At 44.7% G+C, this 22320-nt stretch overlaps 7 protein-coding genes across 7 annotated transcripts; 4 read left to right on the top strand and 3 right to left on the bottom strand.

Moving 5' to 3' along the window:
• Nucleotides 1-774: 774 nt before the first annotated feature.
• On the top strand, nucleotides 775-1122 carry F5147DRAFT_556096 (uncharacterized protein; the record flags this gene model as incomplete). Its single annotated transcript, XM_041430509.1, has 1 exon — nucleotides 775-1122. A coding segment is annotated over one exon (348 nt), but the record flags the coding sequence as incomplete, so codon positions are not given.
• A 5819-nt stretch (nucleotides 1123-6941) lies between these two features.
• On the top strand, nucleotides 6942-8598 carry F5147DRAFT_660269 (uncharacterized protein; the record flags this gene model as incomplete). The annotated part of the gene is made up of 7 exons (XM_041434665.1): nucleotides 6942-6962; nucleotides 7014-7250; nucleotides 7305-7512; nucleotides 7570-7751; nucleotides 7953-8156; nucleotides 8260-8433; nucleotides 8536-8598. The coding sequence occupies 7 exons, from the start codon at nucleotides 6942-6944 to the stop codon at nucleotides 8596-8598; spliced, it is 1089 nt and encodes a 362-aa protein (XP_041284371.1).
• A 2797-nt stretch (nucleotides 8599-11395) lies between these two features.
• F5147DRAFT_660268 (uncharacterized protein) lies at nucleotides 11396-13224 on the top strand (the record flags this gene model as incomplete). The annotated part of the gene is made up of 5 exons (XM_041434664.1): nucleotides 11396-11572; nucleotides 11852-12088; nucleotides 12465-12497; nucleotides 12538-12942; nucleotides 13102-13224. 5 exons carry the CDS (start codon nucleotides 11396-11398, stop codon nucleotides 13222-13224), a joined length of 975 nt encoding a protein of 324 aa, XP_041284370.1.
• Nucleotides 13225-13970: 746 nt separating this feature from the next.
• F5147DRAFT_536990 (uncharacterized protein) lies at nucleotides 13971-14138 on the bottom strand (the record flags this gene model as incomplete). The annotated part of the gene is made up of 1 exon (XM_041430171.1): nucleotides 13971-14138. A coding segment is annotated over one exon (168 nt), but the record flags the coding sequence as incomplete, so codon positions are not given.
• Nucleotides 14139-14934: 796 nt separating this feature from the next.
• F5147DRAFT_783024 (uncharacterized protein) lies at nucleotides 14935-16245 on the bottom strand (the record flags this gene model as incomplete). Its single annotated transcript, XM_041442794.1, has 2 exons — nucleotides 14935-15550; nucleotides 15581-16245. The coding sequence occupies 2 exons, from the start codon at nucleotides 16243-16245 to the stop codon at nucleotides 14935-14937; spliced, it is 1281 nt and encodes a 426-aa protein (XP_041284368.1).
• A 2403-nt stretch (nucleotides 16246-18648) lies between these two features.
• On the bottom strand, nucleotides 18649-19615 carry F5147DRAFT_783022 (uncharacterized protein; the record flags this gene model as incomplete). Its single annotated transcript, XM_041442793.1, has 6 exons — nucleotides 18649-18696; nucleotides 18752-18902; nucleotides 18947-19079; nucleotides 19155-19352; nucleotides 19412-19534; nucleotides 19600-19615. The coding sequence occupies 6 exons, from the start codon at nucleotides 19613-19615 to the stop codon at nucleotides 18649-18651; spliced, it is 669 nt and encodes a 222-aa protein (XP_041284367.1).
• A 1047-nt stretch (nucleotides 19616-20662) lies between these two features.
• F5147DRAFT_590110 (uncharacterized protein) lies at nucleotides 20663-21485 on the top strand (the record flags this gene model as incomplete). The annotated part of the gene is made up of 4 exons (XM_041432160.1): nucleotides 20663-20860; nucleotides 21065-21179; nucleotides 21219-21304; nucleotides 21360-21485. Coding segments are annotated over 4 exons (525 nt in total), but the record flags the coding sequence as incomplete, so codon positions are not given.
• Nucleotides 21486-22320: the final 835 nt, after the last annotated feature.

Below are 22320 nucleotides of genomic sequence, written 5' to 3'. Positions count from 1 at the left end.
CTCATTATCCTTACCTATACCTGCGCACAGGTTAGACTATCCAAACACCAGCAGCAAGCACTCAGAACCATGGGCACACAACTCACTGGATGCCACATCACCATTCACACCCCCGCCCCCACCATTCACACCAGCATTGGTGCATACCCCAACACCACCAACACCAATGACCACCACACTGCATCCAACACCACCAGCACCATGTGCAAATGCCCAACACACACCAGCAAGTGCTGATGTGGCATGAATGCTTGCGGACAACACCAGGATGCCAAAGATGAGAAAAGGATGAGAGGCAGCACTCATTCTCGCTCGCATGCAGTGCATGTAGACTCGACTCTGGATGGGGAGTTGCACTGAGTGAGTCTGTCGATCCTCCTTCGAGCTTGAGCCATGCTGATCCAAGTTGTTGCACACTGTTTGCAGTGAATGAGTGTGTCAATCCTCCTTCAACTCGAGCCATGCTGATCAAAATCATTGTCTGCTGTTCACAGTGTGTTGATCCTGCGTTGAGCTCAAGCCATGCTGATCGAAGTCATTGCCTGCTATTTGCAGTGTCTTAGTGAGTCCTTTTTTACAATCATTTTTTTTCACATTTCTAACTTAATATTTATATGTACTATCCACAGGTAAACCCTGCACAGGTGTGGGTGAGGGTATGAGCTGGCCATACCACCCCCCAAAAACCCGCACCTGTGCGAAGGGTGTAGGTGCAGGTCAGGTCCCCGACACCCCAGGGTATACCCATGCATATTCCTACATGAGATTCATGGCTGGGCTGAGGCATGGAACCATCATAGGATGAGTACCCATGACCATGGCATGTCAAGTCCCCACAAGATGTATTTCCTCAGTATGCTGCAGCATGGTGCACATGGATTTGAGGTGGCACCTACATTTCATCCTCCAGAGGACACCCTTCAAAGTGATGAAGCTGTTGCAGAGTATGGGATTGATTGGGATGGTATAGACAACCATGATATTCACTCACATCATGACATGGTCAACCAACCAGACCCTCTTGGCAACAATTCCTTTGTGGCCTACATTCCAGAAACCTTCAATCATATTAAAGTGGATGAGCCTGACTGTCCATTGTCTCCTGAACAACTTGCTCACCTACATGCGGCTTCGTCGTAATATTGCATCCCATGCAGTGCTGTATACAGTAACTGGTATCCAACGTGAGACAAAGAATTGAGTTTGGTAGCCTATGTATGCATTGCCAAAGTCAACATGGGCCATGAAATCATAGATGCCATTGTACCTTCTGCGCGTTGAGAAGCACCTCCTCCCACAGCATTTTCCCCAACTTTGCCCTGCTGCGATTTGCAAAGACAACATGGTATTGTCCAGCATAGGGCCCAGCCCCACCGGACAATAAACAATGATCCCAAAAAAAAAACCATCCGCACTCATACCGACCTTCAACATGTCACCTTCCCCAACAACAACACCACCAATGCCAGCACCATCACCATCGAGCATTTGCAACCGCACTGCGTCGACAAGTGCCAACGAGATGGATGCGCAAATGTGCAGCCACCTCCATCAATGACGATGCTTTTGATGCAACGACAATTCAACCGTGCACACATTTCGATTGGGCAACAGACATCGACACACACCTGTTTGCTTCACAAATGTGTCCACATGATCTTTCGTGCCTTCGCTCTTCAATGAAGAACCCATGGTCAAGTTTACAACAACAACAACAACAACCTACACGCATTTGTACATTTCATTATAATGTTAATTCTCGTTCTCATTCATGGCACCACTCACATCTACGACATACACATTATCCTACATATTTCAACTCTATTCCATTCAATTCACATCCCCAACCACCTAAACATTTCACTACTTACAGATTTTGTTCTTTGCCTTTTCAGTCACCATTTTTGTTGCCACTTTGCACCCCATTCTTGTCTCACCGGCCTCTTCTTTCATGACCCAGGTGTGTCGCATATAAAGGGGGGTATCTGTGTTAGGAAGGTCTGGCTCCAGGGGCTTCAGTGAGAGGTGTCAGAGGTCTTCGTCAGGTGTTTGAGGTCCTTCGTAGCCATAGATAGAGCATGTTTCATAGGGTTAGGTCTACACTTCTACCACCACCAACTGTTGCTTGGTTAGTTTGCCTGTCTCCTTGCTTGTCAGGTGTAGCCCTCTCCAGCGTCCAGAGGTCTATTTGAGTTTTACCCCACTTCACCCTTTCTCCCCCTTTCACCTCTTCTCATCAAGCTATCATTCCTCACACACAGTGTCGTTCCACTCAATCAGCTCGTCACCCTTATGTGCTATAGGTCTAGCATCATTCTTCCTTATAATTGAGTCTGCTGCACACAAATTCAAGTTGCTCTGTGATTTAAAGCTATCATCAAAGTGTGATTGTTGCACAGTTTCTATGAATGGAAATATTGTGTGAATTCTGGGGAAATTGTAAGGTAAAAATGTGTTACATTGCAGGCAAGTGTGTAATAGTTGGCAAATGGCTTAATGAGAGAATGTATCACGAAACTTCGTGATAATGTGGTGTATTTTTACACTTCACCCACATTTTAACCACATTGTAATTCGTGCATTTGTGCTGTGAGTGGAGGCGGTGTCTTGTTACTTGAGGGTCTTATATGTTTTCGTGTAAAATGCAGTGACACCACAACTACACTTAGATAAGACAAAAGCTGCCAACTCCTCAAGTACACGGTCAACGGATTTTCTACTTCTCGGTTGATAACGTGCTGTTCGTTGGAGGCAAGACTATACAGTCGGTCATTTGATTGAAGTGATGGGCTGTTGAGATAAAATAGACAATGACTAATATAGGTAAAATCCTAAGAGAGTCACTGAAATATGATGGACAGGGTGATGTACAGTGATACAAGAAACTATCCTAAGTGAGTAGGCTAAACACACAGATACTTCAAGCTGGAAGGGTGTGAGAACCTATGACTAAGCTGGACCTTAGGCTGTGGCTGAAAGGTCTTGCAAACAAAAGATGGGAATGCTGACTAAGCTTTTCCCAGACAAATCCTTGCTGATATAATCACAACAAGAATACAACAGATCTAGACCACCTAAGGACTAGATAACTAAAATACAAGTGATAGACTAGCTGGAGTCTAACAATAGTGAGTAAATACAAGACTAAGATTACCTAATCTCAGTGTAGACTGACTAAGGGAAATACTGGTCCCTTGCACTTCCTGTGACAGACAGGTGAAGTGGGAATTCTCCTCTGTGAGAGACAGATAAAGTGGAAAATCTCTTTTTATTCAGTGGAGAAGAGGTCCTCCTTTTATACATTTGGCATGGGAAAGATACCTAGGTACCAAATGAATATCTGGAATATTCTGCTCCACTTATTTGTAATAAAATATTACATGTACACTATTAAATAAAAATAGAACTGACTCAGTCCGATCGATCTGATCACTAATATGCAAATAGTGGTGCTAGATGACAAATTGAGCAGTGAAAAAGAGTTCATGAGTCATCAGATTTGACTAAGCTTGATCTTGCCAAGTTCTGAATTATCATATGTGAACTCATTATGTAAGTTTTCCTTTAGAAGAGAAAACTAACATCATGAAAGTAAACAACTCGTAAATAAATATGAAACATAGATAAACAAATGTAATCATAAACCAATGAAAAGATTATGTAAGAAACACAGTCTTTAGACATTCAGCAAACCAAAAATCAAACCAGATCCTGATATAAAGTACTTGAATCTTTTCTGCTTCTTTCTTCAACTTCTCATCTATTGCCTCTAAGCAAGCTTCCTATGGACAAAGCTAATAAGCTAGATTGCTGTAGGCTTTTGTATGAAAAATGTCCATGTATGATATCCATATCATGCATGACAGCGGCGATATGATGATCTCAGAGTGGGCAGTACCTTAGGGTACTCATCCAAAGGCATGTTTCCATCCCTGACTCATATACCACAAATTGAGCATGCTTCTTGCAGACCATCACTATTACAATGGCCTGTGATGCATACATAGATGGGGACTTATCTACTGACAAAGAACTGCCCACACAAGATATTACCACTGATGCGAACAATGATAGTACTCCCTACGTCCATCGCTCAAAGGCATGTTTCCATCTTTGACTCATATCACAATTCAAGCATGTGTCATGGAGATCCTGGCCATCACGACTGCCTGTATTACCTGTGTAAATGGAGACTTATCTACCACTGAAGAACTACTCACCCAAGATATTAACACCAATCAAAACAACCATACTTCCTATGCTCATCGCTCATTTGTTATGACATGAAAATATGACTGGGACTGTGCCCTTCTAGATGCAATCAAGGTGAGATTCACTGACCATCATCATATCATTGCCCCCTTATACAACACTGATATGACAGTAACATAATCCATTAGGATTCCCTCATTGACAGGCTATATCTTCAAGGGTATTGTCCTCTGTGGAAAAGGCCACATCCTGGATGCAAGAGCAGTATTTGATGTTGCATCCATGTACACAGACCAGGATTCAGGAATTATTCATTTTCTGCTATTGATCAAGGTACATATGTTAGCCATTGCACTCTTCAATGAAGATCAACATGATGAGGCATACCTGCTCCTCAAAGAGCTCACTGTCAGTTATCCAAATGCCAACACTCTCACATGTCGTGTCATGCAAGTAAGTATCATCTATGCTTGGTCATCAACACTCATCTTTACAACTTGCACATCAGGGATATCTACACAGTCAACGCCTTGGGTGGCACATGTCATGAAGAAGCTGCTGACCATTTCACTGCGGCTCTTGACTGCCATGATTCATCCTCAAAATTGGACATTCATGAAGTATATGAGGATTTGGTGGTGGTACATCCAAGTCAACACACCCAAAATGCTTTCATAACCAAATCCCTCATTCAGCTCTTCAGCAGAGATCTCAAATTGCTGTAGTTGACTGCACACCAGAAATGTTGTGATGCACTCCTTCTGACAGATAAACTTCAAGATGCTGTGAGATCATACTGATACATGATGGACAGTATCGACAAAACAATGAGGGCCATCTGCCTTGAATGGTTCAGCAGTAAGTCTGGAGTTTGCAGTGTTATGCAGGCTACAATCCTCACCTGCATTTTACTTAGCTTTTACAAAAAAACCAGTGTGCCCCTTCTTACTGGTGGATCAGATGTTACCCTCACTGCAAGTGATTTTGACAGGACCATTGACTTGTACTCAGCAGTGATCAACCTGGATTTTGGATCCCCCTGATAGCAGCTGCATGTGGAGATGCCATGTATTGCTTGAGAGCAACATGAAATGAGAGATCAGACTTCTTCCTGTCCTGAAGATAGTGCCGCTTGTCAAAAATGTAGAAAGAGTGTTCGAAGATAATGATAGCAGCTAAATGTCCAATAATAAGCAGGTTCATCGCAACATGGCTTCAAAATTTACCAGAAATGAGCTGAACAATATTCTCTAAAAGTGATGAGTTGGAGGCCTAGCAAATTCGCAACATGAGAAATGTATGTACAATCTGTAATCAATTGGACATACTGCAGAGAGTAACCTAGACCGTATCTCTGCACGGTGGTTGTTGCGAAGCTCGTCTTATTGATGGATCAGCGATGTCATTCACTAGTAAGGCTCTAGACTCACAAACTGTCAACCAATCAGTGATATCTTTGGTGAGCAAGGCTCGAGCTCAATGGCAGATGAACCCACTCACAAACTGTCAACGGGAATCAGTAATTTCAATGGTTAGTGGGGCCTCAATTCGACTGCGGGTTGATGCACTTACATACTGTGAATGGATGGTTGATGTAGTATTCAGTCAGTATGGCTTGAGTTTGATGGTGGATTGAGAAACTCACAATCTGTTGACAGGGCGGTATCATGTTCCATCAGTTAGAACAACACAGAATCAATACACCCACATCCTGACAATAAATTAGCGATTGCATTGATTAGGAAGGCAGGAGGTCGGCAAACTCACAAGCTGTCAATGGATAAACAATATCAGTAGCTGAAGATTGGTAGAGGATCAATATACTAACCTCCTGGTGATAGAGATTGATTGGGTTGGTCAGGAATGGTTGAACTCGACAAAGAATCAATGGACTGACTTCCTATCAACGGATCAGCTGGTGATGGCTTGATTCAGGAAGGCTACACTTTTGAGCAGTGGGAAAAGACCTCAATTAGCATGGCTCTTGCTCGAATAAGGATCAACACACTCACTTCCTGTGAATGGTGGGCAATGACTTGGATCAGCATGGCTCTTGCTTGAATGAGGATAGACACATGTACTACCTGCAAGTAAATGCCCGACGTAAATGAGAGCAACATTCGACCTTTCTAGTCACTGTAAGATTTCCCACTGATGACATCAAGTTCAACAGAGGACATACTATGCCATCCTAGAGCGGTGCCGCATGGTAAAAACATCACATTAATCCACAAGTGTGGCTTCCCCATTCTCCTATGCCTCCTCGTCTGTGCTTGCATCCTGGGCATGCGAGATAAGATGAAAGAGTTGTCACAACAATGAAGACAAGATTATGTTATCTTTGACCTTGACAGTAGTTCAATTATTATTCCTGAATTGGGCCTTCCATGCTGTGCTTTGCTATGCCAGAATGGACATGCAAATCCTGCCACCAAACAATTGAGCACCCAGAGATGAATCTTGCTCAGAAGAAGAGCATGTGGTCAAGACATAGCAAAACCTGCACAGCAACACCTCACAAGCTTTGGAAATGGCCTGTCCCAGTCTTGGGCAACAAGTTTTGCTGTCCCTTTCATTACTGAAAGTGCCTGTTTTCCCATAAACTCCTGGACAGACTTTATAAATACTACAAATCCGATGAATGCTGCAGAGCAGATGAACAGGATACCATTCTGAGCATCTATGGTACTGAACAGCGTACCTCAGCTGAGTATGGGCAGTATGTAGGAATGATATATGAACCTACCCAGGTGTGTATAAATTCTTTCAATATGCTTTGTATTTATAAAAACATCTTCCAGAATAACCAACCTAGCAATGTGCATGAAGCCAGTATTTCTCAAAAATTCAACTTAGAGCCAGTAGAAATGAAGCATTCAAGGAAGAAGAGAAAACTTGGGACAGAGAAAGCTAGTACTGCCAAAGACATCGCTGCACCTGCAACCTCCACAAAACTCATGCAATCCTATTCCCAGGCCAGCAGTCAAGCAAAGAACCAACCAGAGTCCACTAGTTCACGCATCTTCTCATTCATGCCAGTTCATTTCCAGAGATCGGTTTCTCCTCCTCTCTTGATGCGCCGGTCCCCATAGCTGTCTCCTGGTACCATTGCTCGATTAGAGGTATTTGATAGGATGTTAGAAATCGACACAGATAACAGCCCTTTTAATGATCATTACACTGCAGACTATGACACCACAGATGTTTGGGACTCGATGCCTCATAGTCCACCTCCTCACTCACTTCAGAATGTACTCACTTCCAAGATTATCTCTGAGGCAGAGCCCTCACGGGCATATGGTAGGTGCAACAGTTGGCTGCAGCCCCCTGCACTACCTTTATGCCCACCATCTATAGTCACAAATCCCAACTCTACAGACTTCATTGCTAGCCCTCCGCAGGATCAAACAGAAGGGGATGGTGAAGAAAAGGCTCATCCACCAATTCACCCCTTGAATGCCTTTGAAGCTAGAGAGAAACTCAAGGAAGCCATACCTAAGTTTGCCAAGAATGGACAGTGGGAGAGGTTAAGTCTCCAAGTAATTGATACACTCAGAGAACGAGAAAAATTATCAGAAGAAAGCACCTGTTTTTTGGAACAGATTGAATTGCTGGTAAAGACTTATGATACCCTCCACTCAGAGCATGCTCATTGGGAGCAGGAGCACAAAGATATAGCGGCTGAGCAGGCTATGTGGGAACAGGAACGCGAGGATATAGCAGCAGAGCATGCCCAATAGGAACAGAAGCGCAAGGATATATCGGCAGAGCATGTCATGTGGACATCTAAGCATGCTCAATGGGAACAGGAGCACAAGGATATAGCAGCTGAGCGTGCTATGGGGAAACAGGAGTACAAAGCTACAGTTAAAAAGCACATGCAGACAGACAAGGCACTTACTGCAAACATAAAACAGCTAAATTCCCCATCAGATGTTGCTAGGGTAGAGCGTCAGGCTTATGATGGGATTGCTTTGATAAAGGCCATGTTGAAGATAAATCAATTCTTATGATGTTTCAGCGCTCTGCTGACTCTTTGATGCTCAGAGTCAAACAACGGCTGTAAACCAGTATATCAGTCTGTGGGAGGGTACCTCTGCTTTCCTAGAGGAAAAATCCGATAAATCCACTGCCAGCCCACCTAAACCTGGAGAACTAGTACATCGGCCATGGAAAGACTCTTCTTCCACCACCACCACTACTACTGGTAGTCTCCTGCAGGTTCGAAAGAATGTAGTTTGATTTAGGTATGCTGGCATTGAACCTAGTGAAATTGCGGAGGTGAATGAGGTTGGGCATCTAAACTCTTTAAGTTTGAGTCAGGCAGACACTTCAGGGGCTGAAGTTAGGGAAGAGCCTGAGGAAGTTGAAGAAGGCAAGTGTTAGCTTTCCATAAAGCCACTTACCTTCACTGGGCCCAGGCACTTTAATCTGTTGTTGAAGCTTTAAAGCTTTGCTGTCTATCGTAGTGGTCATTTTTCTTCTTAATCTTGGGTAGGTAGACATCACAAGTAGTACTACTAATAGGATGAAGTTCGGATGGATTTCTCTGTTGTGATTGATCCATTGTGATCAAGTCTTACCTTCATGTATGATGGTTTCGGTGTGCCAATGCTGTATGTACTTGGAATATTTACATCAGAATTCATCCAATTAATATCTCGAAGTCTACATACGAGTCTACTACTTATAACCACAATATATCCTAGTAGATCCATAGTGAAACAAACCTTCTCTGTGGCAACCATGCTGAGTACATGCTATGACTCAAAAAAAGCCAGAATGAGTACCAATCTATAATTTTCCCATGGCTACCATGAGTCGAGGCGCCCTTGGCAGCTTTGCCATAGCAAGGGGTAAAACAGTCCCCCTTGCCATGACCAATTTTCCCCTTCCACAGTGCATCATCAAAAAAATGTTTGGTCTTGTTTCTGCAACATTTTCGGCATACTCCATTGACCATGTATTAACCAACCAAAATTTGACCTCATGCCTTAGTACCGTTGAAGGTTCTACAATACAGTGAGGCACAAACAATGCTCCTGACTGTATCTATAAATGTTGTAAGGTCGCGCGTTGCCTAGTCTGCTATACTTGAGACGACAAGTGCATTCGACCCTAAAGGGGAAGCAAGTGCAGCAAGGATCTAGTAGTAGGTGCCGAAGGCGCTACTGGTTGGCAAATGCGAAGCGCGGGAATGCGTGCGCGTGTATGCGGAAACAAGAGAGAGTAAGAGTGAGTTTGCTTAAGTGATGATTAGACACTAGACAAGAGGTGAGAGATGCAAGCTGAGAGATGTTATATGCGAGGTGCCAAGGAATAGATTTCAACTATGCTCTGCTGGGTAGTAAATGGGTATTGTTCTGGTTCAGTTCTTCGTCGTTCTTGGTGGGTGAGTAAGTTGTTCCCGGTGGGTGAGTAAGTGAGTACTGCTGGCGCTTAAGTATGGCGCCTAAGCGCTGTCATGCGGAGCCGAAGCGCTACCGAGTAAGGTATGTAAGGATATATGTAAGTAAGGGTCCATGATAAAATAAAGATGGAACAATATGCAAATGTGAGAAATGGAAATATACGCACTAGGGGACTTGGTGGACAGTGGATGGATGCTTCCAGATGGCTGGCACTATAGGGCGCTCAAGCGTGGGAAAGTGCGCGCGCATATACATCGTGAAGTGCGGGAAAGGTACGCGCACATTGCGCGATGCGCGGGAAAGCTGCGCCTCATGTAGGAATAGCTGTAGGAAGCATACAGAGTGATGCTACAAGTTCGTGCTGTATACTCCTTGGTGAAAACTGCAATATTGCACAATGAGAGGCACGAGTCTCTACACCGTCTACATCATACATGGCACATATGTATGACTTGTTCAGCTCCGAACTGGAGGCATCATACAGTCACAGCTTGGAAGTTAGCACGGGTGCCAATGGTTTGGGAGTAACAAGAAGTACTAGCTGTCTGCGAGACGTACAAGTTCTCTGATTGTCCTTCCTCCCTACCCACAGTTGACCCCTTGCTCTGCACATTTGTCTGTCCACCCATATCGTTTTCATATCAGCTTGCATCACAGTAAGTTTTTTTAATTCCTTTTTCTATGTACATACATGCTGACGAGTCTCAGTGTCTGTCCTCAGTCATTGCGTGTCACGTTAGCTACTCCTTCTCATTGCTCCCACACTGCGAAATCAACTGGTGAGTGCCTTCTCATTTTTGGTTTGCTTAAAGTCCCCTCCCTATTTGGCCTGGTTTGGCCGTTTTGCCCCAAGGCTAAGTAGCGGACCACCACCTCCCATTCCGCCACATCCACTTATTTCCTTATTATCACTCCAAGTCATTTCCAGTTCTAACTATTACTCGTTGTGTTTGGATCAATAGATGATGCCTCGGCCCCGTTATCTTCATATTGAAGTAGCCTCCACGACCTTCCCTATCATCAATGCCTTCCAACTCCAGTATGCTATCCTCAACGGCTGCACCTTCAACTGCATCTACGCCTAAACCATCCACGACGCCCAACACACACAGCGCCATTGTCGCCTTCTCACTCAGATCTTATCACCATTCCATTGCAACCGTGCTGTGCGGAGTGTGAGGCTGTGATGGATGTGTCTTTGTCGTAGGGAGATACTTGGACTGAACACTTTTCTTGGTCTGGAGGCCCGGTTGTGGTGTGCCAATTAGCGTAGATGAGGTTGACAAGTGTCGGTGGTCAAGTGACTCAGTGGTGACGGGGTCAATGTAGTTGAACGAGGAGGGAGAGAATGTCATGGTTAATATGCAGTGCTCATCGTCGCCACTGCGCATATCAAACCTCGCTATGTCGTCTACTCCTCGGATAGTGGAGGAAGATAATGCCGAGGGCGATGAAGACAAGCTCTTCCCTCTCCCATTGCCTCATTGGTCACCTGGGACTTCCACCTGTTTCAAGGTCGTCTTCATCTCTTTCACTTGCAAAGACAGCTGAGTCCAATGAAAATGTACCACATGCACCATCGCCTCATGTCCTTGCTACAGCTACCTCGATCTCTGCACACCCTTTCAGTCACTGCCCATCGCCACAGACCACAACTCCTCACCATCCACCTTGCCGAACCTCTCGACTTCCCTGCATAAAAGACATCATGGCTCATTGTCATTGGTTCGGGGTTATTTTCCGTGTGCCAGTCAGACAGTTGTCGAGCACCTATGGACGTTCCCTTGTTTTTGCTGGTAAATTTCCGTGCACGTTCTCATGTAGACAATGACTGTGTTGAGCAAGTCCTTCTGCAGTCTAAGCCTGCAGGCACGATTGTGAGCAAGCGTGTCAGCCATGATCCGAATCCAGTAGAGGATGATCGGGCCCCAGAGGTAGAGGACACGATGGTATCACCACTCGATACCTTACATTCTGTTCCCCTTGACTCACCAAAACATACCCATGCTCAAGAGGCACGCACTGGCAATCACACTCAACCACTTCCTCAGATTCCAGCAGCCAGTTCTCCGATCATGCATGTCAGGGATGCATTGACTGCTCCGCTGCCCATTCCCTTCCACACCAGATGCTGAAGTGGCACTGAAGATGGTTGCTCAAGAGAATCGGAATGCAAACTCAGTATCTCTGACATTGTCTCTACTAATGAGAGCCCGGTAGCCCTTCAGTCTTCGTCTGCAGTGGATGAGAGCGTCTCAACAACCCCGCCCAACTCCCCACCTCCTGCTCATACTTCTGGGACCAGCTTCATTCCTCCTCCTGGTCCAGTGTTTAACAAGCAACCTCCTCCAGTGTTCATGCCTCCCATCTCGAAGCAGGTTGCACCCCTTGTCAAAGGATTCTCTTTCAATTTGTCTCACTCATTGCTTTGTGTAGATACGACCATCATGGAGATGAACCTTTTGGTGAGGGATTTGCTCCTCAATCACATACATATACTAACATATCGTAGATCCATCCTTCCCACCCATGTATGGTGTCCACTCATCCGTGATGGCAGGTCCAGGATAAGAACAAATCAGCCTTCCCTTCGCGCCCATCACTGTGGTGGGGTCTGGAGAGATCTCAAATGACTCTCAGATTCGAATTTTCTCATGACTACTGCAGTGTTTTGCGCGCGAATCATATGTACAAGAACATCTGAAAATTGATACTCAATAATGCGAATGAGATCAAACAAAAGACCTTTAGTGTCCATAGCATTGTTTTGACATTTGACTTCTTTTGCAGACATCAATGCATCACGCTGAATCTGATTGAACCTTGCAAAACATTTTTAAGCCGCTTGTCCAGCAGCTTATCATATTCCCACGAGTGTGTTTGCAGAGGATTGATTGATTGTTTTATTCCCAAGCCCTTTGTGGGTGTTGGTACAGAAGACAAGAAACAAACGGAAGAGTCGAAACTTGCCAAGAAAGAGCTCCTGCTCATTAACATTGAGTACTTGAGGTTGAGAATGAGACACAATATCACCAAGAGTCGGTTAACTTCACCCATGCATACTGAAATTGAGGAGCAGGTCAACATATTGAGAGACGTTGGCTGCTTACATATATACTCCTGTGCAAGTGACTACACTGGCCATCTGGGTACGCAGCCTCACCTCCAGCCCCCTCTTGATACGCAAGACACACACGAATACAATGGTTATATGGTTCCACTGAAGACCATAGCATCAGTGACATCCAATGCTGCAAATTTCTCCTTGAACCAAATACAAACATCTTACAGGCGGACATTTGCTGGAGATGGGAACAGAGTAATTTCTGATGTTGAAAAGTAGTGAAACACTGGGGAATGGTAAGGGTATCAATCACTATCTCTCTGCTATGTTGGAGCTCACACTTTGTCAAAGTTCCTCTTAGTGTCGTTCTTACCAAATATGATATTCTCATTGATTGCATAGAGCGAACCTTAGATGAAGCCTCTCAATGAATTGAGTGACAAGGCTATCAAGGTACTTGCCAAGAAAAGAGCCAAAGCAGAGATGCAGGATATCTGCATTCGACCTCTAGAGCAATTTCCAGGGCCCATGCTATGATCTCTAGTTTGTATCAATTTTGACACACTCGTGTGTTTATAAGACATGCATGATACAATAAGAACACTGCAATTGGAGCCATAGCATAGGTGAACCCTGGAGAATTCTCTATCGACTTGATACTGACATCCTGGAAGTCGATTTCCCCTTTGTTCCATGATGGTGTCATAGGTCAGTCCCCTCTAGAAGAGGCATCTAGACTCCAGGTTATGATCCGCACGATCGATAACCTATCATAATGGTGAAAATGAGAATGGGTTCTGACTATGGCATGCACATTGCAAAGGAGTGGCCAATACTGAATGTATCTAATGTATCTACCTTATAAAACTTCAGAACCAACAGCTATGATGATCTCGGTGTACCAGCTGGAGTCACTGACGTTACCAGGAACGTTTGATTTTACGTGTCTATGGAGAGTGTAGTAAGGTCAAAATCACAATAAATGGGATCATTTAATGCACGAGCTTTTTTTTTAAAATCCATTTTTGTGTCCATTGGGGTACATCTACCCTATGTTGGACAATTCTATCTAGTCTAAAGGACACCTGTGCCCTGCATTGCATCACTAAGACAGCAAATGCCCCAGTGTAGGGTGTACCCCCACTGGTTCGCCGTTCCTGCCAGCCATTTTAGGTGCGCATCTTCAATGATGATGGATGGACATGATTCTTCTAGCTATTGGGTTCGGTCTGCATGTATTTTTGTTGATATGCTGTAACAGGTATATGCACGAGCTTATGACTTACAAAGGTCAAGACAATATCCATGCCACCATCATATTGCTCCAAAAACTCGTTGTCATGTTGTGATGCGACCTTTTGATATACTGTCCAGAATCGTGATTGCTCATTATTTGCTCCCTTTGCCATGATGGTGGAACTTTGAAGAGTGTCGAGGATTTGCTGCAATAATCTAAGCAAGTTTTCCTACAGCATATGTACTTGTGTCTAATGTTGTATGTGTAGTGTTTTCTAAGTGGGTCTATAGTACTGGTCCAGGCGAATGCAAGGACGATGAGCGCCTGTCTAGGCATGAGTTGGTTTACATATGGCTTCCTGTTTGACCATGTCCAGTGCTGCAACTATACTCATCTTGGGGGGAAACATCTCCGAAAGTGTTGATGAAACAGCGGGTGCAGGCGATGTACTTGAAGAGGGATTTTATGCTTTTGGTGTCGTTCAGCAGGTGTTTCAATTGATGTGCCTTGGAGCCAAGTTCTGCCTTTAGGGTGTTCCTCTGTCTTGCATACGTTGGACAGGTGAGCAGATAATGGTGTACTGATTCTTTGCGCTCTTGGCAGGACGGGCACAGCAGGGAAGGGACTTTTGAGATGCGATGAAGGTGCTTGTTCAGAGGTATGTGGCCTGTTCATAGCTGGATCAGGAGGGATGTGTGGCGTCTAGGGAGGCTGTTGGTTAGGGTCACAAAATGTTTGGATGGGAATGAGGGGTCTAATTCTTTGAATCTTGCATTTCTCGGGGACTGATGAAGGATTGTCTTTGTTTCTGCTGTGATAGCTGCCCAGAAAGCTTGCTTCAGCGCTGATTTGCTGTTTGGGAGGGTGATGAGGTTGTTTGCAGTGCGAAGGGATGGGGGGAGTTTGTGGTGTTCCAAGCTTTTGCCTCAAGCGGCATGTTTTGCCTGTTCGTCTGCTGCTTCATTGCCAGGGATCCCTATATGGCTGGCTGACCATCGAATGATCAATTTTCAATCGTCTTGTGCAGATGGTGTCATATTTGAGGGTGGTTGCATGGTGCTGGGCTGTTCGACAGCGAGGCCAGGAATGAGGCTGCTCACCTCCTCACAGATTCCTCCATCTCCCTGCAACTCATCCTCTTCCTCTCCTCCTCTTCCTTCTCCATTCTTCCTTCGTCCACCTTCCTTCTCCATCTCATTGGTTCTCTCTCCTTCTCTCTCCTTCTGCCATTGGGCATCGTCCGTGTTTGTTCGAGCAGCACCAGCATTTGCTGGCATGTGCTGGGTGTTTGTGCATGGTGTTGGTGGCGTTGGACGTGGGGTGGAGGTCATTGATGATGGTGGCGATGGGGCATGCGTCAATGTCGACGCAGATGATGTGGTGGCTGAATGCAGACGTGTTGTAGCTGGTGAGTGAGTGGTTGTGTGTAGTGCCAATTGCTGGTGGAGTGCAGCAGGTTTCGAATCTGGTGGTGGCAAACGGGCAACTGGTGGCAACACTAGAATAGGCGCTGGTGATGTGGCACGTGCAACGTCGTTGTTGCTGGAGGTGGTAGCATTGTCAAAATGAGGACTTACTGACACATCCCTTTCTTCATCTTCCTCTTCCCATTCTTCTCCTACTCCCCTTCACACTTTCTTCTCATTCCCTTCTCACTTTGCCTTGGTATCCTCCATGTGCATTCGAGCCACGCCAGCATTTGCTGGCATGGTCTGAGCATGTACGCTCGATGCTGGTGATTGGTAGCATGAGGTGGGAGCCGTTGATAGCGTCCTAGATGGAGATGGTGACTGCTGATGTGGGAAGGGGGCTGCAAGCGATGGTGGTGGTGGTGCCAGTGTGGTGTGTGCTGTGCTGCGCATTGGTGCTGGTGAGTGCTGGTTAGGAACATCCGTTAGCGTGGTGGACGTTGTTGGAATAGGTGCCGGCAACATTGGCATGGTGGATGCATTGAGTACTGCTGAGTGTGGAGGTGTTGATGGTGGTGCGAGTTCCTCTGTGAGTTTTGCAAATAGCAGAGGTCTGGGTCGCACGAATGGCACAATGAGTTGCGCTTCTAGGTGCTGCAGCTGTTTCCTTCGTTTCTTCTCGCATTGCTTGCGTTCAGCCGCTGGCTTGGTGATGAAATCATGCTTGAAGGAGGCTATGAGTGCAGCAAGACTTGACTGCTGTGGTAGGGGTAGTACACGCACCCACTGTAGAGCTGTACCTATAAGTTTCGACTTGAAAAATTTATTCTGTTCTGCTGCAGGTAAAAAATCTGTGTGATGCGTGTAGTTCTCGAGCCATTCAGAGGCGAGCAACGAGTCTCTGTCAAACATGGTGACATTTTCGACACCCATAGTCTAAGTGGAGCTGCGAATGATGCAAAATGAGTCGAACAGATGGAAAAGAGCCAATCTTGGTGCAATCAAGTTGGTACTATAGACACGAGCTGCGGAGGTACTATGGACACTGAGGGACTGAGACTGAGACTGAGACTTGAGCCAGAAAAATGAAGCTTTTGCAAGAAACGAGCCTGAACAAGAAGCAGCTGAAAGGCGCCCAAATGCAAGGCACGAGCAGTGAGGCTGAGAATGTGCTCACTCTAGTCACCAGGTGGAGAGGGCCACATCTGACAAGCAAGGAGACAGGCAAACCAACCAAGCAACAGCTGGTGGTGGTAGAAGTGTAGACCTAACCTTCCGAAACATGCTCTATCTATGGCTATGAAGGACCTTGAACACCTAACAAAGACCTTTGACACCTCTCACTGAAGCCCCTGGAGCCAGACCTTCCTAACACAACGCGAGTATAGATTTGGCCCAAGGGGATTGCTACTGAGAACGATTTCTCTAAGTAAATATGAGGGGAAACTTTGAAACTAATAAGAGTAACTGAGAATGGAAGGAGCGTGAGAACTTTTGCTGATGCGATGTGAGCACGAGCAAACCGCTCAAGGTACGATACAAAGTGTGGCTGAAGGTTTGATGAAGCGCGAAAGTGTGCGGTCAAGCCGAAGGATATATATGAAGGTTTCGCGAATGTGAAAGCGATGCAACACGGCAGTGAAATGGGAGGAGTGTTTGATGATAAGGGCAATGGATGAAGTGCAAACGCTTGCACGACCATTAGAGAAGCATGCACGGTAGTAGGCCGAAGGTTTGAATTCTTAGTCTGAGTGTTGCGTGAAAACAGATGATAATTTTGATGAGGGAAAAGATTGATACATGAAAAGTCATCAGTACTAAGTATATATGATAGCACGCCAAAGTGCTGTTCAGAGCCAAGTAGGTAGTGGTAATATGTAACAAGGGTCCATAATGCAAGTAATGAAAATATAAACAATATAACTTTGGAGATATGGTCAGTCTAACGCAAATGAGAAAATACGCACCAATGGACAAGCAGAGGACATGGGTAGGACAGAGGAAGGATGCGCGACAGAACTGAAGAAAAGTGGACGTGAGCCGATGCACACGCATGAGCCACAACCATCAGCTGATTGCGGAAAGGGTGTGTGCCAGGTAAGTGGTAGTGCACACAGTATGAGGGACTAAGGGATGCTGCAAAAATAGCCTCTATGAGGCTACAAGGACTCCAAGTCCTACAGCGGTTTTGCTGGGCTGAATCTCATCAGCATACTGATAATCATGCCAATGTCCTGCACATGATTGCTTACATGCGCCAACATAGTGCTACCATTTGCGCTGGCAGCAGTCCTGCTCTTCATGATATCAGCGATGAGGACTTGCATGCACATGTCATTAAGAAATATCAGGACCTCCAGAAGAATTTGCAGAAGGCTGGCAAGTTGTCCAGAAACTTGATGGTGCCCCTCACAGCTGCCTCAGACACAGTTGAAAGTGCTCCTTCTGGGCCCGAGGCTGAGGCTGTCATTGTAACAGGGATTTCATGATCAAAACTACAAAGTCATGCCAGAGGTGTAAGTCATTTAGACTGTCAAATGTTAATAAAACTAAAACTTGCCTGGGTACCTTAGAAACTTGAAGTGCATATCTGAAAATATAAGAATCTGCCAAAGGAGTCAGAGTTCAGGGACAAGAAGTATCAAGCAGTGCTCACAGAGTCCTTGATGTCACAGGATGAGGATGAAGTGAATGAGCAGGGGCAAAAGACAGGACACTTTATATCGCATGCTGGAACATATTGAAGTGGTGTTGTGAGTATCACAACAACTACCGAAACTAACACTCACTGATGAAAACTGTAGATGTTGAGGTTCTTGGCTGCTGTTGACAAGGCTGTGGATCCACAACCACCTCCTCACTTCACTGCTCGTGTGAAAGGTGATCCAAAAGAGCTTCCTATCTTAGCTGCCAAGAAAATTGAAAATTGAGCACATTGATGGATGGTATTAGCAGAGTGGCTCACAAAACAAGAAAACAAGAAGTACAACTCACCTAGTTATATCCTGGACAATGGACATACATGGGGAGATCCGAAAGATCCTGAGGAGATGGTGGCAGGCCAGAAATGAGTCAAGGAACAGAAGAGGCTGATTGCATCAAAGAAGCACGTGAAAATTCAGATGATGGAGGTGAAGAAGAAGGAAAATGGGACAAAGAAAGGTAAAGGCAAATCAAAGATCCAAGAGAGTATCATGCCTGCTCCAGCACAGCCAGTAGCAAGTACTAGCACAGTTCGTGAGCTGCCTGCAGCTATGGAGTCAGACAATGAGTTCAGTGACTAGTAGATATGCAGAAAAGTGCATACCTTGGTATCTACTCTCCATCTTTGTCTTCTAAATAGTCTTCAAGCTCATTCCCTGCCTGCAGATTTTTTGAGACTGTTGTACTACTAGAGCTATCATAGTTTATAACTTACATGGTCAAATGAGATGGTAATCCACAGATCCTTTTTGATGATGTTTGAGTACACTGGAATCAATGCCAGTGGGCACTCAATCCTTGAGACCGGAATAACTTCTTGAGGGCCAAGTTCAGTGTAGGAGACATGGATACCAAGTGTCGATGCGCTGAAGACAGATGAATATTTGTATCTCATAACAGGAAGACTTACTAGAGGTCCCATGGCATTGCAGGAATGTCATCATCAGATACTAATCTTCGTATAATGGCACAAACATGAGGAATAATATCGAGGACCCCAATGACAAATAGTGCTGTTATTTGTACAGGAACACAGACTCTACCTGGAAATATAAATGTGAAGGAGTTGGCCTGCATGCATCAATTCATGGTACAGCCATAGTGAATCTCATCTTTACAAATGTAGGTGAGCGCACGAGCTACCTTGTTTGCATGGAAGGGGGTGCCATCATCACAAAATAAGTTGCTAACAAGATTAAGGTCAAGCCATAGAAAGCAAAAGTACTGGAGAAGAATGAGATAGAATGTTCCTGGAGGTGAACCATATGCATGAAGATTGATCAATTTTGCATTACGGAGTAGTAACCTGACATTGTCTGATGGAATGTGAATGTCAAATGATAGTTTAGCATACATATGAATGATGGGCACATACCTTCAGCAGCTTCGCTCTGATAAACTGTTATCTGTGTCATCATACTTCCATGGTCTTGGGCTTGTACCTTGATAATGCAGTTAATTTGGTCTCGTTCGAATGAATGAGTGTCAGCAGGAAGAGCTAGGAGGTACTCGTAAATGAGATGAGTTTGGACCCAGTTCCACAAGAGAGTGAGTTCAATTCACCCTCCATCGTGACCATTATGGTGAACACGTTCCAACATGCCATTGAACTGCTCAAATGCAAAGAGCCACCAGGCATATACAGGACCACATTTTTTGATCATTGAAGCTGTATGCATTGAAGCTTGGTGATTGATGGTAAGTGGAATGTGAAGCTGCAGACATTCTAAATAGTAGTGGGCTAAGAAGCTCTGACTGGTGCAAGCCTGAGCCATTGAGATGAAGCAGGATGTGAGAATGCAGACTCCCATGCAAAGATGAAGTATGGCATGATACAGTGAGTGATGGTTACGTGAGAAGTCCAGGGCAATAGTGTTGGGTGCAAGAGGAGGCTCTGTGTCTGGTATTTTGTCATTGGTATCCCTCCAAGACCATCAGAGAATGACTGGAGTGATTGTCAGAATACGATGCCACTCATCTGCCTTCTTGAGTGATTTATTTTCACCTAGCTAACCAAGAATCAGTATAAATCAACAATCTCAGTGGGCAACAATACATTTTTTGGCAATTGAGTGATGTGACTGGGCCATCTAATAACATTCACAATGTCTTCGAAACAGCATTTTGGTGACCCATTACCACCCATTCCTGTATCCACCAAATAGTACACACATGAATAGATGTGATATGATGCCTTCAACAGACCATCAATGCTAGTGCTCACAAAAAGCAAACACTTACCAAGGAAGATACAATGCATGAAGTCGAGCACTGACTTCTTCAATGGTGACCAGCCAGAGACACTGCAGGCATTTTCCCATTTTCCTCCACCAAACATCCAAAAAACATTGATTGAGAAGATAGAAATTTCCCCTCATTTTTCCTGTCAAAACATTGAAAAAAAGTAATTCATGTTTCAATGATGTTCTGTGTGTGGGACATGATGCAAAAATTGGACATGTTCCTTGAAGGATAATGCTGTATTTTCCATCTATTGTCTTTTACAGCTCTGTGCATAAGTAATGGCACTGGCGCATTGTGGGAAAATGATGTTTGAGATTTGTGACTTAGAATATTTCAATGTTTTGAAACTTAGAAACATTTTGTATCTATTATGGCCAACTGAAAGATCTCGCCTGATGTCAAACTTGCCACCATCCGCCTGTACAAGCAGGGTATCCTTCATCTTCGTGAAATCCTTGAGTGTGTTGGCTTCTCACGACACACATTCTTCCACATTCAAAAGCTCTACGAGTGCACTGGTAATGTAGTCAAACCAAGGAGTGCATTCACTGGGCATCCGAGGAACCTGAATCTTGAAGATGTTCAGTACCTCATAGAGCTGGTCCATCACCACCCAGATTGGTTCCTTGATGAGCTTGCTGGACTCCTACTATGAAACCATTTTGTTGCTGTCCACTATACCACCATCTACCAGGAGCTCCACCACGCAGGAATTTCCCTCAAAAAGCTCCACAAAATCGCCAAAGAATGAAATGAAGATCTCTGTGCTGACTACATGCAACAGATGGCTCAATACATGCCTGATGAACTCTGTTTCATCGATGAGACCTCAGTAGATGAACATACCTCGTTCTGGAGATATGGCCATGCAAAGAAAAGCCGATGTGCCAGCATGAGAGGTGTATTTGTGTGAGAATGGCGGCTGACAGCTGTTGCAGCCTTGTCCATTGATGGGGTCATTGCTGGCCATGTTATAGAGGGATCTTTATGTTGGAAGGGTTACTTACACCTTCTAGAACATTCAGTCATGAGTTCCTACACTCATACTAAGGCATGTTATGCACATTGCCTCTATTTAGTTTCCCCAGTGTGAGGCATATCTTAGCAAACACAGTGTTCTTGTCATGGATAATACTCGCATCCATCATGGGGCCGAAATTTGTGAGCTTGCAGAGAGATTTGGTAAGTGTCATTGTTGTGTCTAATGGGACTCATTATCTCAAGGTTTCCATAGGTGTCTGAATCATATTTCTCCCGCCATACTCACCAGATTTGAATCCCATAGAGGAAGCCTTCTCGAAGATCAAATCGTGGATTTGTCAGAACGACGACCTTTTCACAACAGGTGGAGACAGCATTTTCTATGACTTGTGCGAGGTACTAGATGTTATTACAGCTGATGATGCTGAAAGTTACATTCGCCACTCGGGCTACTTCTAGAGTACAGTGTTTGGAATACAGCTGCAGCAATGTTATAATACACTTTTGACCTTTGACCCCCGCTCGCGAAACAGATATGCAACAAAGAATGTAAAAATTACTTGCCACACCAGCGGCAAACAGCGTCCTTGAGTTGTGCGAGCTCGCCACAAAGTATCCCAATAGTTTTGAGATTGTCTAATGAAGCGAAGCGAAGAGAATGTGATGATGTGAACCCATTGTTCGAGAGTTTTGTCTGTAAAGTATCAGAAACATCAAAAGCAACACAAAACTCAACAAGACTCATCTGTGGCCCCAGAGAAGCAAGTTGAGTTGGTGACAATAGGGCAGCAGTAGCATGCATGGCTTGTAGCTGAAGAAAATCAACATTATTTTAAGCTGTTATTTCAAAGACAATAGATGGAAAATACAGCATTATCCTTCAAGGAACATGTCCAATTTTTGCATCATGTCCCACACACAGAACATCATTAAAACATGAATTACTTTTTTTCAATGTTTTGACAGGAAAAATGAGGAAAATTTTCTATCTTCTCAATCAATGTTTTTTGGATGTTTGGTGGAGGAAAATGGGAAAATGCCTGCAGTGAGAGTAGGTTG

The sequence above is a fragment of the Suillus discolor genome, assembly GCF_016758755.1.
Source record: "Suillus discolor strain FC423 chromosome Unknown F5147scaffold_293, whole genome shotgun sequence".
Lineage (NCBI taxonomy): Eukaryota > Fungi > Basidiomycota > Agaricomycetes > Boletales > Suillaceae > Suillus > Suillus discolor.
This window is presented reverse-complemented; position numbering and strand designations above follow the sequence as displayed.